General features: G+C 44.4%; 1 protein-coding gene across 2 annotated transcripts in view; it reads left to right on the top strand.

The window, feature by feature from the left end:
- The window catches only part of fgfr3 (fibroblast growth factor receptor 3), an 84,066-nt gene that overhangs the window by 39,008 nt on the left and 31,897 nt on the right, over window positions 1–13,161 (top strand). For both annotated transcript variants that reach the window (XM_069662142.1, XM_069662143.1), the window contains exon 4: window positions 6,010–6,179. In XM_069662142.1, coding sequence (XP_069518243.1) covers window positions 6,010–6,179 — 170 coding nt within the window. The remainder of the gene's footprint in view (window positions 1–6,009; window positions 6,180–13,161) is intronic.

Raw genomic sequence — 13,161 nt, forward strand, 5'->3', positions numbered from 1 at the left:
TCACATGTGTCTCAAATTTAAAGGATTAGAAGAAGATATTAGTACAAACATGCTACACACACATGGGCCTGAAATACACTCATGCTGCACAGGGACATGCGCCCCGAGAAGAGGGGGATTCGGTGCAGCGCTCAAGGTCTATACCAGGACTTGAACCAGCCGGCCTCCCAAGCCAAGTCCCTACAGACTGAGCTCCCGTCCACCCTTCTAAAGAAAACTCTTGTTTGTTTAATACTTAAATAAAATAATAAGGAAATCAGCTCTACTTTTAATAAGCATTGTATTTCTATCTTTAAGTCTTTGTGGAAGAAACATCTTGTTATCTTTGCTCAGGGTTTATTAACTTCATTTTCCTGCAAAAAAAATCCTTCAAAAGATTAAAAAAAACGTGTAATTAGGTTGAATTTCTTATATATGTGAGGTTTGCAACAACTGTTTATTTTTCTTTAATTTTAATTTTAGCAGAAATTCTGTTTTTACTTTCCCAGAGTTTTTAGCCTTTTTTTTTTTACTCAAACTGGATTATTTGGCGGATATTCTGTGGTTTCAAAAACCCTGTTCATGTCTGCTCTGCTCCGAGCCGTTATTTGTTTGTGTTGTTAAATTGCACTGCATAGTTTGGTGATGTTGTCTTCAGTGTTTGGCAGCTGTTTTACATTTTAGTCTTTTTTATCCTTTATAGTTTTAGTCAATGAAAAGTCACATTTTAGTGACCAAGTTTTCTCTCTCATTTTTACCTGTCTGCTTCAGGTAAACTTAACTTTAAGTTTCAGCCGTCACCCAAACAGTAAAAGAACGATGAGGGCACGGCAAGTAAAGATTACTTTTCATCATCGCTCTGACTGAAGCAGACAGCCGGTGATCGCTCCTTTTTGTGCGGAAGAAGCGCCAAATGACTCGTGAAACTCCTCTTTCTCTGTGAGCGCACTCAGAGCCTGAAGCAGGAAGCCTGAGTGACACAGAGAAAGTTCAAAACCACCTTCGTGATACCCGTTCTCTCCAACCGGGACGCCCAGTTACAGGAATTAGTTGCTTGTATTCTGACGGACAGATTAGACGCACAGTGGGGGAACATAACATAACATTTTAGTCCCTTTTGTCTCATTAACGAAAACAAAACGTACGTGTCATCAGAGTTTGATTCATCAATCTATTTCCATCGTCTTCCTCATGGAAAAAACATTATTTTCATTCACAAAATGAACACTTGTTGTCTCTGATGTGAATTAGTAAAAGAAGAACAGAGCAGTTAGCGTTAGCAGCATTTGCTATCATCTCTGAACATCCCAAAGAAACAAGCACCCACAGAAACTCCATGGTTGGAAAACTCAGAGAACTAAGACGTCATTGCGCCGCCCACTCAGTTTGATTGACAGGCGGTCTCGAGTAGAATGCAGCAGTTAGCGCTTAGCAGCTAAAGGTCAGCGAATAAACCAAATCCCAGTGTGTTTTTAGAACAAAACTATGGAGACGAGACGAGAAGCCGAGCTCGTGTTGAATCCACACGGGCGTCTATTTCTGGGTTAAAAACGTCATTGTGGCAGATCAGCAGCAGCAGTGAGGAGGTGTTTTCAGGCCCAGATGAGTTCAGGAGCAGCAGAACAGAAAGAAGGAGGAGGAGGAGGAGGAGGGAGGACCACACATCAGGACTGTTTAAAAACCCAGTGTGTGTTTCTCTTCTTTGACCGAGAGTGTGTGTGTGTGGCTGATTACGATGCCAAGAAAACAATGTGTTCAGACTCCTTGGAGGGTTGTCCCACGCTGCGCCGAGTGTCGCTCCAAATACGCCCAGACAGAGGAGACACAGGGAGGGAGAAGTAATGAAATCTAACAGATATTTCCCTTTTAAGGTGGAGGCTGTGTGTGTGTGTGTGTGTGTGTGTGTGTGTGGTTGCACGGAGAGAGCGTTTGTCTCGGCGAGCTGGGGAGTCTCTAACTCAAGCAGGGAGCAGTTTTCAGCTGCTGCATTAGACTTTGTATACACACACAAACACACACACAGTTTATCGTCTGTTCAATAGAGTGAAGTTCTGTTTGTTTGCTTTCTATGAAGATACGTCTCAGTCTTTCATCACCGCCTCGGTCTGGCTGTAATTACTCCACACAGCTGAAGCCAGAGTTTGATGGCAGGAGCCAAAGAAATGTGTGTCAGGAATATATCAGGAGAGCCCCGGCGTCAGTCATACACGCACTCACAGGAACACATGCGGGAGATCAGAGGCGAGCGCACACAGGTGATGCTCTAACGGCTACACCTCGCTGAGTGACGTCTCACCCGAGGTGTCCCGGTGTGATGAAACCGCGCCCGTGTGATGCCCGAGGGTGAGATTTACTTTTAAAAGTGCCGTCCCGACAATGAGCAGTAATGAGATTGATGGCTATAAATAAATCATCCTAATAACACATGTGGATCGAGTCCACACCGCAACTTTAACGACAACAACAGTGGCAAACAAAATCACTTTCAGAGCGATTAGCTGAACAATAGAAACACTTACAGCCAATCAGATAACCCCAGCCTTAGCCTCCCTCTATTATGCAAGCTAATTGATGGCAGTTAGGAATCGTGTTTTAGATGTTCTACTCTTATCACTCAGTCTTGGCTGTTGGGTTATACAGCTTGTTTAACTTATATAACTTAATCTTAGGCCATAAATTACATATTTTAAATTAGATTAACTGCTAAATGAATGTCTGCTAATATAGTTTTGTCCATAGAGTGTATTTAAGAAGTGAGCCTAGCATCTTGTTTTCCACTGAGGAAGAGCCTGAACAGTTTATGTTCTTAATCTCTAGTTTCAAGACTTCTTCTTGTTCAATTTGTTTAGAGTTAAATCTACGATCAAGAAGGATGTGTATTAGAGCCTGACTACCTGTGATTGACAAGTCGCTACCGTGGCGATCAGTCAACCAGGAGAGAGTGTGTAGCAGTGCATAAATGGACTGTACTTATATAGCGCTTTACTGGTCTTCCTTTAACACTCACTGACGGCAAGGTGCCAATCTCCCATCAGGATCTATGCTCATTCATACACCGATGGCTCTGCCTTCAGGAGCCATTCGGGGTTCAGTGTGTTGCCCAAGGACACCCCTGTGGCAGTCAGGGAACGAACCGCCAACCTTCCACAGGGCAGCTGTGGAGTAGAGGGTAGAGTCGGTCGTCTTTCAATCGGAAGGTCGATCCCCAGCTCCCTCAGTCTGCATGTCGAAGTGTCCTTTGGCAAAACACTGAACCAGTATGAATGTGATGGCTGATTGACAGTTGGGCACTTTACGTAGCAGCCTCTGCCATCAGTGTGTGCATGCGTGTGTGAACGGGTGAATGTGACATGAAGTGTAAAAGCAGCGAAAGAGCGCAATATAAGTACAGTCCATTTACCATTTACCTTCCGATTGAGAGCCGACCGACTCTACCACAGCCGCCCCTACGCCCCATATGGACCATCTCGTCCATATATGGTCACTTCTGGCTCCAAAAAAACAAGATGGCAACTTGAGGCTTTAAAACAGTTGTCCACAAACAAATGGGTGACGCCCACTCCTTATAAACAGTCAGTGTCTTTGTACTCAGTTATATCTCCTTTGACGACTCATATGCGTATAAATAATATTTGTCAACACCTCTTTTAAGAGTGTTTGACTCTCCTAAATCTCGTCTTTGGTTTTCAGCAGTAACAGGTCAACATTATGAGCTGCAGACACCAAGGCGCGTGCACGGCTCATTTGGCGCCACTGTTAACAGAATGTTATCGGTCATCAGTTTGGACGCTCACGTTATTATCATTGTAGTTATCGTTACAGTTGTTGTTCTTGGTGTGGACGTCCACGAGCATTTCTACTCTGATAACACACACACACACAAGCTCACATGAACTAACACAAACACACACACAGACGCACACACAAGCGCAGACATTGAGATGGTAATTAGCTCCTCTCTCTCCTCCTGATTTGGAAAGTAAAAGAGACATCTGATGACCGGTCAGCCACCTCCCCAGCTTTTGTCCTGGGAAACACACACACACACACACACAGACCCATAAAGAGAGAGAGTGAGCCATGCCTCAATGCGTTCACCCTCCACACCCACACGGCAGCAACAATAGGCCTCTCTGACTCGCTACACTCTCTTTGTGTGACGTCTTCTCAATACAACTCAATAAATCGCTCTGACAGGTTTCCAAACTCTCAGGATCGGACGATTCAAATGAACTCTCACATTGTTGTTGGGGGAAGAAGATGATAATCATTGTTTGCTTCGCGCGACGCTTCACGCACACGTTTTGTGTTCATTCAGAGTCCGTCAAACCTGGTTTTACACTGTTTGCACATCTTGAACTTTACTGTATCTCCAGGGACAGAAGGGCTTGACCCTGTGGAAGGATGGGTGCAGGTAGTGCCTGTTGTTTATCAAAGCAGCGAGGGAAGACCTCCAGTGAAAGCACAGCCTCACATCTGTTCTGGCAAAGTGCGTAACTCATCCAAGATGGATCAATTTGAAGACGGGGCAGGAGATCAAGTTTTCCCGGCTGTGCCATGTTTAAGCAATTTAAAAAAAAAACATGTAACAATGGATTCCTGGAGGGTCTTCCCCAAGATTTCTATGACCTAAGAATACGGCAGAAAATTGAAAAGTGGTGACTGATCTGCACGAATAAGAAAGTGCTGGATCTCGGGAGAGGAATCAGATTCAAGTAACAAAAATTAGGATTTCAAACCGGACTCCAGTTTCAGGTTTTGACCTGGTACTTACCCAGAGCCATGTTCATTAAAAGGACTTGGTCCCAGCTGCGTAAAAAACAGCTTTTAAGGAAAACTTTTAAATATTTTCTAATTTTATGGTAAGAAACAAGACCTGAAAGTCCGTTTGTTGGATCAGAATCAAAGACCAAATTGTTACAAAGTTGCATTTTGCCTCGAGTTTGGTTTGTGTTCACACAGCAGCTTTCACCAGCGGACCAAAAGTTTTGATGCGTGAGGAAACTGCTCTCTGATTGGTCAGAATTTCAGCATGGGTAAACACCCTGAAGTAATCAAAGAGAGAGAGAGAGAGAGAGAGCACACTCCTCAGTCACACTCACCATGATCACAGACTTTAAGTTGTCGGTGTTTGAGTTTTAAACTTTTAACCGACATTATTCTACAGGCCAATCAGTTCCACTCTGCTTTAGTTTTTCTCTGAACACTTTGAACACTTGTGTCTTTACAAGAATTTGTGAAATTGTTTGGTCAGTTCATATTTCTATCCCCGCGTCTGTCCTCTCCTCATCCTGCTGCCTGGCTGCGTGTCTGTCTCTGCCAGCGTCAACATCCGTTAACAACCCACAATGCACTGTGTTTCGGTTTGCTTCCTATGTTAGCTCCTACTTTAAGACCGATCAAGTTCTCACCTGAATCAAACCGGACCATGGAGCTCTAGCGGACCATGGTCTGGCGGTTTGGTCCGCACCAGAGTTTGAATGCGCGTCCGAACAAACCAGACTTCTGGACCAAAGCTGTCAGTTGTCAAAGCACCCTTACCTGTCTTACATGTCTTACTTGTCTTACTTGACTTGGACTTATTCTCAAAGAAGCAGGACTGGACTTTGACTCGCCTTAAAATGATTATAATTGTTATATTTTCCTTAGAGATCACTCAGGTCCTCTGGCACTGGCCTTGTAACTGTTCCATGGGCGAGGACTAAGAAGTACAGGGAAGCAGCATTTAGTGTCTGTGGTCCTCGCCTCTGGAACAGCCTGCCGGAGGAACTGAGGGAACCACAACCTGTGAACATGAAATCTATTTTTAGTTCTATTTGTATCTATTCCAAAAATAGACATTTGTGTGTGTGTGTGTGTGTGTGTGTCTGTTTCCTGTGTGTCATTCACAATTTTTACTGTGTTGTTTTTACATCTTTATGTCCAGCACTACTGCGAGTGCTTTATAAATAAAGTGTGATTTGATACAATGATAAAGTAATGTACCTTTCTATGACTGACACCATACTCTGCTTTGTGTTCGACCAACAGAAGCTCCATATTGGACCAGGCCTGACCGGATGGACAAGAAGCTCTTGGCTGTTCCGGCCGCCAACACCGTCAAGTTCCGCTGCGCCGCGGCCGGAAACCCGACGCCGAGCATCCACTGGCTGAAGAACGGCAAAGAGTTCAAGGGAGAGCAGAGGATGGGGGGCATCAAGGTGAGAGAACGTCAGACCTGTTAACACCTAAAGGTTACAGCAGCGGGGCCGTGATTTAGAGATTCAAATCCTCACAGCAGCTCCCAAACGATTTGTCTCAGAGCAGGGGATGCCCTGCCTTCCTTGACCTACGATTAAAGAGCCTTTTAGCGAGGCATCTTAATCCCCCTCTGGTCCAGTAGAGCTGCTGTGTGTCCGTCAGTGGATCAGTTCGCGTGTTGCGGTGCTCCCCGCTGTGAGTTTCTATAACTGGAAAAGTGTGAAACAGAGTGCTGAAAGAGCGCTCATGCTCGGCGAATCTTCTCACGGTAAATAAAGGTCAGAAAACCCATCGCCGGGTTCGACGCCCGCAGCGGGACCCGGGCCGCTCTCGGCCCCCGTTTAAGCCGACTGAAATAAATTTAGAGGGCAAACTGCTGCGCTGAAAACTGAGTGGCACACAGATACATGCGTGCTCGCGTGATAGCTCGGCGTTGACAGTAATGCAGTGCAGCAAACAGCTGTTGTGCTCAGTTTTGTCATCAGATTCACTCTAAACACTGGGCTCTCATGTGGAATGGCACTGCTTAAAGTAACAGGGCATGGTTTACTTTAGCGTTCCTTTAATGGCCCGGAGCTGTAGGATTAAAAGACAGAGTCGGTGTGGTAAGAGCATCGGAATTCAAACAGTCAAATCAAGTGTTTCGGTTCAAATGAAGTCGAACTTAATGACATATAAGTTCTTAAGTTTTGCCCGGAGTCGTAAATTCTTTCTGGATCATTCTCATCCTCTCAGTCAGCAGTGGAAGTTCACACTATTTTATTGCAAAATGTTTCTGCCGCTTGCACTTTCAGCTGGTTTTTGATGATAAATACTCACATCAGGGAAGGCTCATTCAAGTGTGTCAAGGTTATTTTCAATTTAAAGAATTGTAAATTTAGCTTTTACAGTCTCTTTGCTTCACCCTCTTTGAAAAGAAGTTTGATTTTATGAGATTTAAGTATATAATGTGTCTCTTTTAATTTTTTTAAAGTAATGGTACGACTGCAACACCGGGTTAAGAACTTAAAAGTTAAAGGCCAGTGTCTCTACATCTTCAAGTATCTCTGTTACAATGAGAGACAATCTTAGACAGAGGTGGATAGATTAATATTTTATTGATCCTGAGGGAGATTTAGGCAGCCAGTAGTTTACAAGACACACACACACACACACACACACATACACACACCCTTAAGCCCGTAATAAAATTACAGACAAAATAAAATAAATATAAAGGCTATTAAAATTACAAATATACACTGCAACATTGAGGAAAATTGTCTTCGGCTCACCAAAAAGGACAATTTAACGGACAAACAGAAATGGTCACATTGTACATAAATACATAAAATATAACAGTCCGTATCAGTGCCTGTGGAAGAGTTAAAGATGCTGATTGCACATGGGATAAACGACTTTATAGATATTTCTGGTTACCAGTGGAACTCTGTAGCGCTTCCCAGAGCTCAGAAGCTCAAACTGGCCGAGGAGAGGACGAGAGCTGTTACCCACAATGCTCCCCGCTTTCGTCCTCGTCCTTTCAGTATAAAGTTGGTTCAAAGACGTCTGAGTTACACCAACTATTTTACTGGCCATGACTATGATCTTAGAGAGTTTGTTTTTAGATCTGCAGTTCAAGTGAAAAGTGAAAACGCTCTCTACAAGGCTCTTGTACACAACTTCTAATATCTTGTGACTGACACCAAGGTAGCAGAGCCTTCTCAGTTAAGTCGTTGTGTTTAAATGTAGACTCTGTATTCACAGAGAAGCTCATCTGGGACCATCTATATCTATAATAAGTGAGCGTTAAAGTGTCATAGTGCTTTAAGTCCTGGTGTAAATTCACTTTTCACTTATCTTATCTTATTAGAAATGCACAAAATAAAGAAATACAGACTTTGTAATATTAAGCAGCAAGTCCTGGTCCAAACATGTCGTGCAGCCCAGGCAGACGGGGAGTGCAGCAAGGGTACACTACTTTTGCTAAACAGCAACGCCTGCAACAAGTGGCTATTATACTCTAATGCTAAATGCTAAACTTAGCATAGCAGTAGCACTGGGAGGGAAGTGTCATTCTGTTATATAGCAATATTTAGCTTAAGTTTGTTAGCTAATATAAGCTAGTACCGAATTAAATCCAGCTGTTGCAGAAATGCTGCGCGGCTAGTCGTAGTGAAATGTTTCTGGCTTGCTTTCTTATGAATTAAACATTGTGTAAGAGGAAGAGTTATTTATCCACAGTCTTGCTTTGGTTAAATGTCACGTAGCGTAAATATAGCAGAAGCTGAAGAACGCAAAGTGGCCATTGACATAGTTTCTGGTGCACTGAAAAGTGCATCTTGTAACTTTGAGTAAACATGCGTCGGCCTGGTGGTGAGAGGCAGCGAGAGGCGCCCTCTCCCCAGCGGAGGCTCGGCATTTAAAGAGTTAAATGTAATGAGATCCTGCAGCTATTAACAGTTTACAGAGATCTCCAACATCTGCTCCCAGCAGACCAACAGCAGTTGTCTCCCTCCCTCTGTCCCCACTCTCTCTCTCTCTCTCTCGCACACACACACACCTGTCACCAGCCCTCAGGACGCTCAAACCTGGACTTTAGTGTCTCCACAACAGCAGCTTTTTTCATGCTGCAAGTTTTTTTAATGATAGAGTTTCCTGTTATGTTTTTTTAAGCATCAACTGAGTCCTTAATGAGTCACGAAGACGGCAATAGAGATGTTTCTGTGGCCGTATTAAGATATTAATGTCAGCCTCATCAGCGTGATATCTTTCAGCAGACTTTGCAGACGCAGTTATTATACCTCTCAGTTTCCCTCTGCAGCAGGAGCCATTCTGTAAACTCCCTTGCTTTTACACGCGCTCCTTTGGGGTGTTAAATGTATAATTAGAGGGTGATATGTATAGCTGACTGTCCATAGTAAGCCTGTGCAGTGTATGTGAGGTCCTGCTGGCCGTGTGCTGTGTCAGTGTGAGCTGTGACACTATAAGTTGTCAGCAAGCCAACAAGACAAATTCCTGTACATTTTCCGCTCTGTATAGCTCAGCGGGGCCGAGCTTGGCACCAAGAAAGTTCCCACTGTGGCCACCCAGGCTAAAAGTAGGGGCCTTCATTAGGACAAAATGCCCAAGCAATAGGACATGTTATAATCGAGGTATAGATTGAAGCAATCCAAACAAGTATAAATATATATAACAACAATGTATGTGTCTTTAAAAGTGTGAATCAGTTATTTAGTCTGATGGAGATGTGAGATTCGAGGTGGCGCTTATTGAGACGTTCCTCTCTGCGTCTTCATCAGGATTTCATCACACGCTCCTCCCCTCCCTCCCTCCTGTCCCGGGGAGACTTTAAAATCCAGTTAGCCAGTCACCATGTGGCCGCCGTTGGCCCCGAGGGAGGTGAACGCAGAGGTCACCCTCTATAGAATCAGGGTGCCGGGTGACGGACAAGCCTGTGACACGGCCGGGCCTCGGGGAGGTCAGGGGTAACGGCTTCACCCCCGTCCTGGTGTCGGAACCTCTGCTAACCCCTCCGCCACCCTGCACGCTGCAAAAAGTGCTCTCTAACGCTGCAGAAAGTTTTGTCTTATTTAAAGCGTTCTCCTGGCCACTGAAATTAAGTCACATTAACATGAGTGATAGGCCGAACACAATGATAGTGTCCCCTAATTTCTAACATGGTTATCCATCAGATGCTCATTTTCCTCCGGGCCATTGTTGTCAGTGTTTGTGCACTGCGTTTCCCAGAGATCACCTGTCAGTCAAACGCTATTAAAAGCAATTTGGTGTCTCGATTCTTTGTTCCTTAAATGCCTCTTTACATTTAGGGTTTGTCATCAGTCATGGTGGCTAATGCGGCTAATGCTAATTACTATCTTGGTCTATGTAAATGGGAAATGCACTTTTCTAGTCTTCCAACTTCCAGCGCTTGTACACTACATGTCACATTCACACGCACATTCACACACTGATGGCGTAGGGCTAAGTGCCAGTCTCCAATCAGATCTATGCCCATTCAAACTCGATGGCTGTGCCTTTGGGAGCAATTTGGGGTTCAGTGTCTTGCCGAGGGACACTTCGACATGTGACTGTAGCAGTCAGGGATTGAAAGTGTGTAACTGTGTAAGCCGCAGGAGTTTAATGCACACACATTTTTAAAAATATAAACATTATCCACCTCGTAGCATAAAAATGAATATAATAAACATCAAGAAGAACGACCTAAAGAACAATCATAGTCTTTCATAAACTGGCAGTAGATTGAATCGTCATTGTGTGCACCGACACGTGATGGACATTTTCTGCAGTGCATTCAATCTCCCCGTGTCACAGCCCTCCTCACCCCAGCTCACCTCTGCCTGTGATGAGTTCATCTAGCAGGGTGAGGGTTAGACGGGTGCTGGGTGGGGTTAGAGCGGGGGGGGGGCAGCCTGAGTCCTGACAGCCTGACAATGGCCTTCCAAAGACTTTATTCCTCCAGCAGGGTCCTGAAGGTGAAGCCGTCTTCCTCTCACACCGAACCGGTTGGATTTCTGATTTGACAGCCGTGCTTAATTTCAGCTGAATGACTCCCCGTCTGTGTCTGATGTTTTATGGTTTAAACGGGTGATTTTGTCACACGCCTCTCACTGCTCGGAGTGTGTGTGTGTGTGACTTTAGCTGACTCACTAACTGATCCATGCTGATCAACACAATGGAGCCCTCTCAGCCACTCAGAGGAAATGACAAACTGGCTGGTAGTCAGAGCTGAGTGCCTTCAGATCTGCAGCCGTGTGAGAGAAAGTTCTGACTTAAAGGAACATTAGGGTCCATTACCTCCTGCAAAAATACATCTTTACACTTTAAAGTGGCCTTTATAAGGATGCACTGTGTTCTTCTTTGTTCTTCTTAAAGACATCCAATTTAACAAGCAGATTCATCTCCTATATAAAAAGGAGATTAAAGTCTCTGTGTTCACTTCCTGCAAGAAAATATCCCAGAAGCTTACGGATGCATCACGGCAGACCGGTTCTCCCGTTCCTAGCATATAAAGCATTGAGATGGCTGGCAGAGAGCTGTTTGAATATTTCATATTCATGTGTTTTCTGTAAATCCAAGAAGAAGAGTTGGAGGTATTGATGCTTATATTGATGGTAACCAATAGTCCTGAATGTGAGAACATTCAAACTCAAACACAGCGGCAAATCATAACTGCTGTAGCTTGTAGGTCGTGTGCATCACAGGGAAGGGACGTGAATATTTAACAGTGTTTTTAATATCCCCATGTGCAGGATGTGCCGCCAACATTTTTAAAATTTTACCAGGAAATAAAACAAAAATAGGCATATATGGATAGGTAACAATCAACTATACACGTATGTTCTCTTTGGCGCCACCTATGGTGATAAACGGTAATTGCAGGAGCACACTTCCCAGATATCCAGACAGTGCTGCATGTGTGACGTCCACGGTTGGCTCCGGTTGCAACTCTTGATTTTCCTCGCTGACGTTCGCTTTCCTTTTCAGACTGTTTGCTTCATCTGAGCGTCGAGTTTGTTTCTTCTTCTTTGGATTTTCACTTCTTGTTGAAGTTGTATCTGTAGTCATCCATCTTTTCTTTGTTTGTTCAGCCATAGCAGATTACTGTTTAATTGCAACACTTGCAGAGAGCGGAAAAGCAGCCGCTTAGCTCCGCCTACCCTCTCTGGCAGACCAACCACTGCTGGCTGATGGAAAACGCGTCACTAACTGGACGCCCAGCCTGTAATACTGCAAATGCAAAGGCTTTCATCAGTGGGCCATAGGCTCCATCACCATTGTGTTACCTCATTCAGCGATAGATAATCGAGATTATCACTTACAAGAAAAGTTATGAGAGTAAGGGTCAATTACAAGTGTCTCAATGGACAGAATACCCTCTTTAGTTTCTGCGGTTGGCACTATAATCAAGGCTAACTGAGTTTTTTTATAAGATCATAGTCGTATAGTTTTCTCTTTAAGTCCATGTTTTTCCTTCTTACAGGCCTGCTAACATCTTCTCAGTATTCCTTCCCATGAGCACCCTGCAGGTTGTTCAGACATTCACTCCTCTCCTACGAGCACTTTGTAAGTCCATTGAAATGCAACACGGGGAACTAAACGCCGCGTTTGTCGAAACTAAATGAATCGGTAAATAGGATGTGTGCCTCGTTTGTAAAATGGAAAATAAAATTCCAGCGGGGCAGATTATTGTGCGCCTTCCCAGACAACTGTGGCGCTCACAGCCTCGTCTGCTGCGGAGGGGCAGGGCCCGGGGGTTAAAGTTCACCTCTCTATTGAGCCATCAGATGGAGGTGGGGAGAGATGGGCGTGTTGCGGGCCCATTGAGCCGGCCTGAGCCTTTGACAGCCAGAGCCAATGCTGTTGTGTGCTGCCACATATGGCGGAAGGGATTTTATTGTGTTCATGCTAAACTGCGGCGGCACAAGCGGGACAAAAGTTGACAATGTAATTATTGTGTTTCATTGGAACCAGGTCGTTGGCTGCTTAAGTGATTTTTCAATCCCTGTTTTGACAGGTTTCCAAGCAGGGCTCTTAAAGCGGCTCCACACTGTTACTTTTAAGACTTTAAGCACTTTAAATCCTTGTTTTTCCGATCCACATTTTAACACAGGCCGGATTGTGAGTCTCTGTAGGCGCGTTGGAATTTCTACACTTTGCAAGATTATTTTTGGACTGTTTTAATTGTAGACCTGCCGCGGTCATTCGCCTCTCTCCCCCGCTGCTTTAACTAAATACACCCCAGATATCAAAAGACACATTATCCATTTATTAGGTTTTCTTGCCCATTTTTTGCTCCTTTGAACTCTCATACTTCCAATTTTACAGTCGTCTCCTCTGTGTTGATGCAAGAGGATGTAGAGCCAAACTCAGGCAATAGACCCACAAACTTTCCCGGCTTTAATAGCGAGCCCTCAGGGCCGCCTCTATCTGTTTCCGCTT

This window comes from Semicossyphus pulcher, unplaced genomic scaffold (genome assembly GCF_022749685.1).
Source record: "Semicossyphus pulcher isolate SPU_LCO1_2020_fin unplaced genomic scaffold, fSemPul1.0.p SCAF_14, whole genome shotgun sequence".
Taxonomy (NCBI): domain Eukaryota; kingdom Metazoa; phylum Chordata; class Actinopteri; order Labriformes; family Labridae; genus Semicossyphus; species Semicossyphus pulcher.